Source organism: Patiria miniata, unplaced genomic scaffold, assembly GCF_015706575.1.
Source record: "Patiria miniata isolate m_02_andy unplaced genomic scaffold, ASM1570657v1 HiC_scaffold_17, whole genome shotgun sequence".
Lineage (NCBI taxonomy): Eukaryota > Metazoa > Echinodermata > Asteroidea > Valvatida > Asterinidae > Patiria > Patiria miniata.
Window position 1 is genome coordinate 6,937,794 of NW_024037055.1, and position 12,712 is coordinate 6,950,505.

The following is a 12,712-nucleotide window of genomic DNA, read 5'->3' on the forward strand; positions in this document are numbered from 1 at the left end:
ATAGTCCGGTGCCCGGCAGACATACGAGCGTTCTGATGTGAAAAATCACTTTTTAAGAAAATTGCATTCAAAGGCTCCCATGTTTCCCCGATGTGCGCATATTAGGAATCCAAATTTTCCACACGTGTTTACCGTACAAATTGCAAGTTGTCACACGCATGAATCATAATTTTTGGAACAACTTGAGTTAATTTCCGATGAAAATGTTTACATTTCATTAAAATAGAGGCAGTTTTCTGCATATGCCCTTTTTTTGGGAACATTTTGGTGATTACGCATTCAAGCATAAGGGCGTACGCGCATACGCCCTTCTGCCTGACACACGACTAACTATGATTTTCTTTGGTACATTTAGGCCACGTCAAAATTACTTAGCCGCGGCTTGCAATAAATATGGAAGCGGCTGAAGTCACTTCCCATAGACATGTGTGTAACTGTTAGCCATTATAGCCATAGCCCTTTGGACCTGGCCATACGGTTGAGCAGCAATAGATACAAATACACCCAGCAACAGTGAACATCCTTGAAGCATTACCAACCATCAGGGAAAAAGTGCAGTGACCGGGGCCATTCTTACATAATACATGAATGATCAGGGAGCGCTTCAACATTTTGAAAAATGCTTCAGAACATGCCAGCTGTATGAACACCTGCTTTGAATTCATGGTTTCTTTATTAAGAGCAGGCTGGGCACGGCGGGCGTTCCCATATGGAAACATCTGTCAAGCATATGTATTTAATTTAATGTCATATTTTATGAGGGTAGTTCACTGCTTTCCAAGGGAGCTCTTAAATTAACCATTAGACCAAAATATATTCTAGAAAATAGACAATAGTAGTACTGCATTCTCAGATAGGATTACTCCACTAACAGGCATGCAACTGGAAAAATTCCAAATATTTAAACATCTCCTTAAGCCTAAAGGCACTGAGGGGTATCTACATTACAATTTATGACACTGAATTTGGAAAATTTTGGCCTACCATTCTAAAGAAATGTTGAAATTTTAACCTGAGGTGGGCGAGGTAGAGAAGCAGCCTCGTACATTGATATTCAAAAGTGTTTTGTCTGAATGGACTTCAGGTTGTCCCACAAAAAACCTAACAGTCGAAAACCAATTAATAAAGGTATATTGCATGTGGATTTTCGAATATTTTCAAATAATCTCTTAAGGTCAGATAACCAATCTACCATAATAAATTTTATTTCATTCAAATTAATGCATTGGAACAAAATTAATGCTACGCATCATCGAACTCAAGAGTGGAAAATCGTCTTGGGCAACTTTTCGTTGAAAGTGGGAAAGTGCAGTTAGAGAAACACACAAAGGATTTATTTCCTTTGCTCAAGTGTAATGTGTGACTAAAGTGGCTAAAGTGGTTTCTCAAGTCCCGTTTTTTGAGTGCTGTATCTTTTGAACAAAAAAATCCTAATGAAACCAACTAAAAAGCATTTGGAAGACCCATTATTCTACTCAGCAATTCATTAGACACGATTTTGAATACTACTGAAACTTTTCTGAAAACATGCCCGATTCGACTGCTAGATTTTTTTGTGAGACAACCTGCATTCCTTTGAAGATTTCCAACAGAACTGTTTCTATAAGCCTACCGTATGTCAAAATCAACATCTGTTAGCATCCCAAAAATTCCACAAAGGAAATCTTTGTTTGAAGACATTTTTTTCCCCTATCTGTATACAGACCTGACGTTTTTATGACGTTTGACGTAGAGATTGTGGAAGTGCGTGGTGCTGTTTTTCTGCATGCCTGCTCCTTGTGTTCGTGTCTGGGTGGGGTCCCGGACTCGCTCCATCATTTCCGTTTTCATCTCTGCGGCGAGATGTGCAGGAAGCACTGACAGGAGTAGCCTCTCCTGGTTTGAGGGGAAAAAATGGGAAAAATAGGAAAAAGACTGTGATTATCACATGTAATATGGGAAATCTCAGACAATTAAGGAATACAATGGACTTTGATCTATTCGCATCTTCATCTGTGAGCAGTGCAAGAAGATATTCTCTTGTTCGGGAAATGTGGGAAAACTGGGAAACAGATAGTGTTTGACTACATGCAGTATAGGAATTCAAGGAAAATCAAGGAAACTGGAAATCGCTCAGTGATCTCCAACTTCACTTCCACTGTAAGCAACATGGGAAGGACAGGGGGAAAAAAAGGCACTCATGGTGAGGAAATCTGGGAATCCACAGGAACCGGCTTGGAATTACTGAGTGTAATATTGGAAGAACAGGAAAATCAAGGCGTTATAAAAAGATTGGGAACACAGGAGTTTAAAGCAATTTTTAAGCTGCTTTTGAAAATTGTAAATAATATTGAAGGATGTTTTCCACTTAACAAAAACACTGTTCCTAGTTAACCTTTAGTATTTCAAGCTTTGTTATAAAAAAAATAACCCAGACTTTGGTTATCCAGTTAGAATATTGATGTTTATAAGTCTTTGTCTGAGTATTATTTCAGAATTTTGTTCCAAACTTGTTTTTGCAGTTATTTTTTGAAATGCTATGGGCAGGATTGAATGGCTCAACCGTCTCCTTGTAACAAGATTTCTCCAAGCTAAAGATTGAAAGAAAAGCGTATTTGCAACGTCCGGAGCCCGGGTCGGCTGATTAAATTGTCAACAACCACAGTCCCGCCCCTGGGCTAAAAGATTTGGTCTAATCCGTCGGTAACCTTCGACGGGAGAGGACAGGCTGAGTGCAGTGCGAGTATATCAACAGATTTAAAGACGTCAGAGACGAACTTGTTGATGATTTCCGCCGATTTGTGATGTGAATGAATCAGACAAGCAACTGATGAGAAGCCACCAAAATTACGAAAAATTCTACGCTGCTTGAAACTTTTTTGCACGTTTTTTAATTTTTATTTATTTTTAAGTAAGATTTGAGGCTTTGCATGGTGGAGATACTAAATAAACTTGAGTTTATACCTCTGGTTCTTTTCAGAACCATTCTCTTAGTTGAGAAATTATTCGCACATGGTGTTTCCGCAAACCTTTCATTATTTATTTATTTTTAATGGAACACTTTGAAAGTTCCAAAACATGGCAATCAATCAACTGATTAAAGGAAACGTTGCATTACTGAAAAATGTAGAAAAAGAAATGTCACAAATAAACAAAAAATGAAAACATACTATTACGCTTTTGTAATTTTACTTACAAAATGTGTAAATGTATTTGTGTTCACTTATTTGCAAGCCTAAATCTGTTACAAATTAAAGACATCTACTACTTAAATTTAGGTAAATTTATGTATAAGTACATGAATAATGCATTACCTGGTTGTTTTAGCTCATATTATTCGTTGTCATCAAACATACATTCACACAATACTCGAAGTGCTTCTAGAAAAAATATCCATGTTTGCTACAGTCGAACGTCCTTGTTTAAAAACAGTCTTATTCAACGTGGTGCAAATTACTGGAACAGTCTTAGTCAATCTATGAAAAAATCACCATCACAGGCTGCATTTGTCAAAAAACTAAGAAAACAACTTCTTGATGCATATTTCTAAATGTAATGTGTAAATTATCTCATATTGTTATGTCTTAGTACCTGCATGCACACTCATTTGCTGTTGTAGTCCTTTGTCCTGTCTGTCCCATTGTCTGTCCCTAGGTTAGGGTACAAAAGCATTGTTGCTTCACCAAATCTAAATGTTGTTCTTTGTGTAATAATATTGTATTAACTTATTGTAAACACTGTACATCCAAGGACAGCATTGAAATAAATGTACTACTACTACTTATCCAAAAGTGATTCAGGTTTTTTTTGTGATGGTGAATAAAACTATTTTATCCTGCATGAATTCTCCTATTTTCATGCATTTTTAGTGTGCTTACTACGTAATATGTAATGTATGCAGGGCCCCAATGGAAACAGGCCGGTCATATCGTGGGTAAAAATTATTTTTTTTTCCATAAAAGAATACTGGATGCACATTTAACACAGAGAAAATTTCACGAGGAAAATAGCCTACTGATTCCAGCTAATATACAGCATGTCCCAAAAGAAAAGCAACTTTTTTGGGCGAGGCTCTAGCATCAGCGCGAAAACACGTACTGCCATTATTTTTTTATCCCATTTTAAAGCTTGGAATCTTAACTTTATCCCCGGCGAGTATTGGTTTGATATTTAAAGCTATAGTCCATCATTTGTAATTTGTGCATTTTGTTCGTTTGAAGCAACAAAAGAGTTCAAAATCCAATGAAGGATACTAAGCAACTAACCTGATAAAGTTTCAGCTAAGCTTCAGCTGTACATTCCGAGAAAAACAGCATTCTAAGATCTCAATTTCAAATCAAAAGTTACTGAATCATGTTTTGAATTGCAGCTATACGCGACGTCGCGCACTGATCCGACGAATTATAACAACCGCGCGCGCATGTGCGTCGTTCCAATACTTGTGCGCGCTGCGCTGAATAACAAAACGAACTACTAATTTAAATTTTCCTACGGTGCTTCTTAAGAATCACCGTTGGAAATGCCTTCTTTCGTTGATTACTTCAAAATGACAGCTTCCCAGAAAGAATAATTTCACAGGGAGTTTAGTTCCCTTACTATCTTTCAACCAAGTATGTTTTTCAACAATGATTACGCCAGTTACTTTTCGGATGGCTGCAAATGATGGACTCTACCTTTAAAAGAGGTTTAAAATTATTCGTGTTAAAATAAAGGCATGTTGGAAACAAGCTCAATCAATTTCAATGAAAATCATTCATGCGAATTTTTTTCTCATGTGGAAATGCTTCATCATGTTCATGATGTGATGATCTCATTGCCTTTTACTTTACTTTTCATTCCACGTAGACTACACCTTAAATATATTCACAATATTGTTTGTTTTTCACACCGACACTAGAGCCTCGCCAATAAATATGTTCACTATATTGTTCTTAGTTTCAAGTTCAATGTGCTTTTATAATAAATCAACTAGTATTTTTTGTTATTTCAACAGCTTGTTGACTCGAGTTTGCATCTGAGTTTGCATCATCGATTTCTCTTGAAATCGGTTGAGTTTGTTTTCAACATGCCTTTGTTTGAACACAAATAATTTTAAAACTCTTTTAAATATCAAACCAATACTCGCCAGGGATAAAGTTCAGATTCCAACCTTAAAATGGTATAAAATCAATGGCGGTATGTTTTTCCGCAGCGACTCTAGAGCCTCGCAAAAAAATGTTGCGAGTATTTTGGGACGCGCTGTAATTATTCCTTCTTTTTTTTTTTGGCCACATGAGATCACATTTGCATGATTTACAAACAGTCTCCAACCATGAGAGGAAAGATCATTAAGCATATGGTGGACACTGTGCACATATTGTCCTCAAATACTCAAGAGGAATTTTTTAATATGAAGTGACGGCCCTTCACTTGAGTTTCGATATTGCGACTGAAATCCTCTCCTTGAGTGAATGGTACAAAATGTGCATTAATGTGCACAGTCGGTTGGAAAAAGGTTGCATTATTTGTACTTGAGGCTAGACTTCCATGTGATTTATCCACTATTCAAAGTTCTCCCGTTAACCACTTCGCGTCGGGATTATTTTTGCCGAAAATTGCAATTTTCGCAAAAGGCAAAATTTTCCAGCCAGCATCTGATATTCAGCCAAACGCCATAACTACTGATTCACAAGTCATTTCAACAGTTTTTTGTATGATATTTCTGAAAAACTGCCTTATATTAGAACATTTTGATCACTGCCGGGGGCAGGAGGCCCCCTCCGCATCCCCTGGATCCACCACTGATTGGATTGTTGACGACACAAAATAAGCAAAAAGTGTTGCCAAAAACTTAATAAAAATGCCTCTTGCTTACATAATAAGGGTGTTATAATAATGAGAATGTTAATATTTTGGGCAACATCTATTGCCAACCGCGTTCATTTTTATGCCCTTGTGACAGCCTGTTCAAAAATGGCGCTCATAATGTTTACAAATCAAATAAAAGGTCTACATGTCATCAAGTGCATTTAAAAAATTCTTCCAATTCTAAATAAATGAGATAATACTAAAAATATTTTATAACGGGAAAAGGAACACTGGTCTCCCTTTAGTCTGGTGTCCTTACCTGCTGTGCCTGCTGGTGCTCTAGCTTGACTCTGGACTCTATACAACTCCTCGTGTCGAGGAACTTTCGGCGCTGGGCAATGTCTAAGAGTTGTATATGATACATGCCCACTACGTTCACACCAATGAACAGAACTACGTTGGCTAAAACCTGCAAAATAAATCAAAGAAGAATTGATTATGAATGTACTCCCTAGATAATTATCTTTGCAGATTGTTCAGAACAAAACTGTGTCTTGACCTCCACAATCTGACCATTCAGCGGGCGCCTTCTGTTGGGTCTTTGGTAAACCATTTTTGTATTACAAAAGCATGACATCAAATTGACCAATCAACAGCTTAGGCCGAATTTGGGAAAGAATGCAGTATCCAGACCCCACTTCTTTCGTCATGTACAAAGTCTATGGAGAGTCAAGTGCATTTTAAAAGTACTTTCTACCAAAATTGGAAATATGTTTCTCAGTCCCAGACACATGTCTTTTCAGCATTTTTGCAATGACTGACCTTCATTGAGAAACTATATGATGAAAAGTAGCATCAGGATACAACATTCGTTCCAAAAAAACGGTTGATTATCAAATATTTAAATCAGCCCAGCCCTACTAAGCTTCATAGCTTATTTGTATGTCAGAGTCAACCCAATGACAAACTCTGACGCAAGTCTACCCGTTCTCCATCCAATTTAATAACATTGTCGTCCATCTTTCATCAGATTGCTGTATGAGGCATAGTATTGCCGCAACAATCTATCTATCTATCTATCTATGTTGTTTTGTCCTCTTTTATGTAGCTAAACATCAGCACCTTTTAGAAATGTTTCCCCCAAAAAAGCCTCCTTTCAAACTTGCTGTTCAATTTGGCGAGACATCACAATGCGATCGTTCTTCAATCTATCCACAATTGATGGGTCTCTTTCGTTCCCCCTGTCTTTATCTGTATCCATTTAATCTAAAGTGGCTTTTAGCCTTGAGAGAGATGACCTTCATCCTCCCCCCCCCCAAAAAAAGAGGCGACCTTTATATTAACATAATGGATTGCTTGTTGTAAACAGAAACCTTTCAAGTTATTTAACGATGATTCAAATTTAAATGACAAATTACATGCACTTAATTTACGGATAATCAATGGTACCGGTAGTTTGAATAAACATGCATGTCTTACTGATAAGAAGAGGCAAGTGGAGATGGCTTTAGGGGTTCAACGTCCCTCCCTCCCCCATCCCTCCCCCCCCCCCACCTTCCCCCCCCCCCCCCCCCCCCCCACCTTCCCCCTCTTCCCCCCCCCCCTTCCCCCACAAAAAAGTGGTCTAAAGTAAATATTTTGAAGTGACTTTAAAGTTAAAAGTAATATACAACATCTGCTTTTGCTGTAATTTTCAGCAATGGATGGATTTGGGGGGTTAGTATTTTATAGCAAATATTGTAAAATTGACATGTTTAAAGTTCTGTGTTCATAGATGCTCAAAAAACCAAGAATAAAAAAAAGATTTTCTTGTTGCCTGGTTCCCTGACCCTACTTCAGACGAAACAGAGCAATTTATTTGTCAGGTCAGGGAACCAGACTAGCTGGCTTGCACCCGTTTACGGATGTGTAACCGATTGCAAACAAAATGTGGTCTCACTAAATTTGGTAAATTGGGAGCAGTATTTGAAATAAGTCAGTATTTTCCAACGAAACTGATACAAAAATTCCACTTGACAGAAAATGAAAGCACATCAGCTTCCATGATTTCACAGGATGATTGAGACTATATTATTCACTTATAGTAAAGTAAGGTATTTCATAGTTTTTATTTTCTGATTGCAAATGTTGTATATTATCTTCAAGTTTGTGGTAGAAAGTTCCCGAAGTAAAGGCATGCACATGCATCAACCCGAATTCCACAGTGTCAATTTATCTCATATCCTCTTTTTGAAATATGTCAGGCATTCTGGCAAAATGAGACTAGAACTGGGCACAGGCCGTAGTGGAGAAAAAAGCAAAAAACCCAAATGGGGCCAATTTTTTTTTCGATTTTCAGAATATTGGTATTTGTAATCTTTGTTATTGTCTACTACACACATTTTAAAGAAATAGTATTAAAATCGTGGAATTAATAGTGTTTTTAAGGGAAAACAATTTAGCATCTTTTATTTTCACGACTACAAAACTCAAAACTTTACATGCCCTTTTCTCAGTATTTTACGTTTCTAACATGTCTATTTCTAACGCGAACTTTAAACGGCCATAACTTTTCAATGGGTTGTCTGATTGAAGTGCAACAAACAGTATTGTAAGGAGAATTTTATTCTCTTTTCTAATACCTGCAAACCCTCATTTTGACCTCTGCCCAGTTCTGTGTCATTGCGCCAGAACGACTCACATATCTACAGCCGACCAGACATTTCAGTTATTAAACATGTTCTATGAGACTCCGATAATGTAGAGTAATAGCGCCATGAATCACCGATAATGTGCAATATGGGCCTATTCATTTTAATTTACAACCAGCAGTGTAGTGGCACGGTTAAAAAAAAAAATATGCAATAAGCGGCGGATATGAGCCAAGTCAGTGCGAACATTAATCATCGGGCATTGGCTTTTAATTCTTAATATGGCAGAAATGCAATTTCCATTGCCCCATTGTCCGGAGTGCCGGAAACAGATGGGAATGTTACGGTTGCTCCGAAAAAAACATCCATCGCCATTGGCGATGATTACGCGTAACGGCTGATGATAGCTGATGCCCCTTGACTTGAAGGAATAACAATGTGTCATGAGGCATTTTGTAGGGTTCATGAGAAGTTCCTAAAAAAAAAAAAACACGCAAAAAACATTTCGATTTACGTTCTATACCTAATGTGGACATTCTTTTGTTTGAGTGTACATGTAGTTAAGAAAAACCTGTGACAAAAACTCATTTTACTCACACTGTGAAAACTCTTTCAACCCATTTTTTTCCTATGATCCCCTTTAGTGTTTCTCTTCATTTTGCCACGGATAAACCTAACCCCAAAATGCCTCTAAACCTGTTTTCCAGAGAGGGGGAAACATTGTGTGGACGTGGGCAAGTCCACACAATGTCGCTGCTACCTGGTTTTATGTGGACATCTTTTGTTCGGAAGTCCACACATTGAATGTAATGCTTGTACAATGTACAATGTACAAACATGTACATACATAAATACATGATTACACCCGAAATACAAGAACTACAGCCACAGGGTAAGCACAGCACTGTAGATAAGAACATTTTTGTGAATTTCAAGTAAAGAAAAATGCAAGAAAAAAAGAAGTATGAGCTCAGAATCCTTGCTAGTAACTGCCGTCAGGCCTGCTGAACATTGATCAACCCAACATTTTTGTTTGGACACAGGACCCCGTTATTCCCCTAGGGCTCATCCATCATATCACAATGTGCTCTTTCGAGGCTGACGTTATCGAGATGTATATTTTTCATTCGCAAAAGCCAGACATATTTTATCCTCCTCCGATGATCGCCAAGAAAGAATGTCCCAAAAGAAAAACCAAATCAACATCAACTGCAAGCCGACCATTTCAAACTCTGTACATAAAAGACGGCACACTCCCGAAGGGTGGCGTATAAATATTGTGCCGAAAGAAATCAGAGCTGGATCTATTTAAAGAGCTTGCTTGTTTTTCCGCGCGATATTTGACAAGGGAGAGAAGGGAAAAAAAGGAGTTTGGTTTTCATAATTGGATTGGCCGTGAATCTTTTAATAGCCCAGTTATTTCTTAAGTTGTTTGTTTTAGGGGAAAAAATGATGGATCACCTATAGATAGAGGGAGTGAGAATCAAGTTGATTTCACACACACACACACACACAAAATCAAATGGATAATGCCAGCCTGCCCTAGCAACGGATGCCACTTATTGAAGCAAATTGGAGGAGAAATACAATGGATGAGCATTCTCCAATTGCGAGCGACACGACGCGCAAACGCACGGGCCTTATCGTAAGACCTACTCGCTTAAAGTCTTTCTATTGCGTGTGTACACAGTTTAAAGTCAATTATTCACCGAGTATAATTGGATTAGCCTGCTTTAATTCTGGTGAGGAGCCAAGGAAATTCTGTAGTCCCATCAAGGGCTCTGAAAAAAAGTAAACATCGCAAGTGAAGTGTGTTGCTGTCAAATGATGGAAGCTTCCACGGTAATAATTCTGAAATGCCGATAACCCACATTACGAGCAAACACAGGTCGGCCGACCAGCGTTGGGAAAAAATTTACCATATTTAGTTTATATTTTATAATATAATTAGTTTATATATATTTTAGTTTATAATTTATAATTTACCAAATTTACCATATTCTTTTGCCATCGATTACACACCTAAGAACGGGTACAAGCCAACTAGACTGGTTCCCTAATCTTACAAGCCATTCTTTGACCTTAACTTCCCTGACGTCTATAATGTGCTCCGTTTCATCTCAAGTGGGGTCAGGGAACCAGACTATAAGAACATGATTGTTTTTCTTGGTTTTTCCAGCATCTACGAACCCAAAACATCAAACAAGTCAGTGTAACAATATTTGCTATAAAATACTTAAACCCCCCCCCCCCCCTCCCAATCCATCCATTTCAGAAAATTACAGCAAAAGCAAATGTTGTATATTCCCTTTAAATTCTAATTTTCGGGGAAAAAATGAAAACAGCAAATTTACGAGATTCAGATTCTAATTTTAATGATCTTCTTATTACCAAGACAATTGGGCCTTGTTATCAGACAAATTCATTTTTGTCTTTAACATTAGCAAGAAGAGAGGCTGAACTTTTGACAACTCTGGTCCGAGTCATTAACCATGCCATCCCGCACAGCCTCAAAGCAAAAGTGCAGAAGCGTGAAAGTCATTATAATGTCAAGCCCGAAGTGAAAAACACGTTATAATGAAGAACAGGCCCGACAGAGTGGCCAATAAACGCTAAAAAAAAAAAAAAAAAAAAAAAAAATCCATCCGATTATAAACCATCGTAAGAGTCGCATGCAACGTGGCATACCTTGGCTTGGTTAGGCTGCATACGGCGTCACCATACGGCCCACCCCGGCAAACGAAGAAAAAAAATTTCATCAAAATCCAATTACGGACACGCCGGTCAATTGTCACATTCTATGGCGCACTAATGAGGTAATTGCATTACAAATACCCCTCGCTGAGAGAGAGCCCTTTAAAGTCATGTGACATTCCGGCTGAAGAAGTCAGACAGATCGCGTATGAGTTTGGTCAAATTAAAGGGCCAGGCCAATCAGGAACAATTTGGTCTAATCGTCTTGATCTATTATTTGTGCATAATCAATAAGATCTGACTTGACAATGGCTGCGCTTGATTCGGAGTATTTAATTAGAAATTAATCGATCGATGGAAGCGGAGTGTAAGTAAGAAGGTAAAGTCTATCACAAGCCAATATGGCCATTCTGACAGGCTGGAGTTTATCTCTGGTTGCCGTGGCATGAAACGACTGAGAATGTTTCTATCCCCACCCCCCCCCCCCCCCCCCCCCCCCCTGGATGGGATGCTAGTCCATAGCAGGTTACTCCTCAGCTGATGCCGGTACCCATTTATACTCCTAAGTGGAGAGAGGCAAGTGGGGTGAAGTGGCTTGCCCAAGAACACAACATATGGCCAGCAACTGGATTCGAACCTCTGACCCTCTGATCATGAGTCACGAGCCCAAACCACTTGGCCACACTCCCCGCATAGAATGCATCAACATACATGTATAAACAGGTACTTGACACACTTGTATGACTTCCATTGCAAATTTTCACCGAGATTATCATTTGAAAAGCGGGTGGAATTTCCAGACGCAAATTTTAAGAATTTATAAAAAAAAATTGTAAAAATCATTCTCAGCAGGTGGTGCCAAATTAAGAAAAATAGTGGCAGTTTATTCCTCCTCATTCATCAGCGAAAAAAAACTGAATTTCCCTGATTCCAAAGAATTACCTGAAGTATCTGGAAGATCTAGTGGTGGCAAACGAAAAGGCTGTTCACTTTGCAAGAGCCTGGCCGAACACTTGAAACATAGATGACGGACACGAAAGAAGAAGACCTGAATTATAAGGTTGAACCCTGGATTGATTTTAGGTTTAAATTTTGAAACTTAAAAAACAATAAATAAATTAATAACTTCTTTTTTGTGTATAGTCACAAATTTCTGATGGCTGCATGTACTCTTAAGATCTTCTCCCTTCAACTTCTAAATTCTTCCTTTCCTACTTCCTTTCTTTTTACTTCCCTTCCTCAAGAGAACTCTATTTTACATTTCAAAACTATCCACCCATCTATTTTTGACCACTTCAAATGCTCAGCATGCAGAATGTGGCTTGGAACAACATCATTGATCAATTCCCCTATGATTTTAACAGATACATCATTTATGACAGGTAAGAGGTTCTCCAACTCAACAGTCATTTGTCTCCAGAATGCGCTGAATGCCACAATGCCACATTGTTACCTTGCTTGGAACAAGATAGACTCTTTGATCAATTCCCCTATGATGTTAACAGATACATCATTTTTGACATGTTCTCCGACTCAACAGTATGTCTCCAGAACTCGATGAATGCCACAACGCCACATTGTTACCTTGCTTGGAACAAGATAGACGCGTTGATCAATTCCCC

The 12,712-nt window shown here is 38.2% G+C and overlaps 1 protein-coding gene across 2 annotated transcripts in view; it reads right to left on the reverse strand.

The window, feature by feature from the left end:
- Positions 1–12,712, reverse strand: part of LOC119723675 (adenylate cyclase type 2-like) — an 89,846-nt gene that overhangs the window by 42,050 nt on the left and 35,084 nt on the right. For both annotated transcript variants that reach the window (XM_038194459.1, XM_038194460.1), the window contains exons 4-5: positions 6,086–6,235; positions 1,706–1,875 (exon numbers count right to left, since the gene is read on the reverse strand). In XM_038194459.1, coding sequence (XP_038050387.1) covers positions 1,706–1,875; positions 6,086–6,235 — 320 coding nt within the window. The remainder of the gene's footprint in view (positions 1–1,705; positions 1,876–6,085; positions 6,236–12,712) is intronic.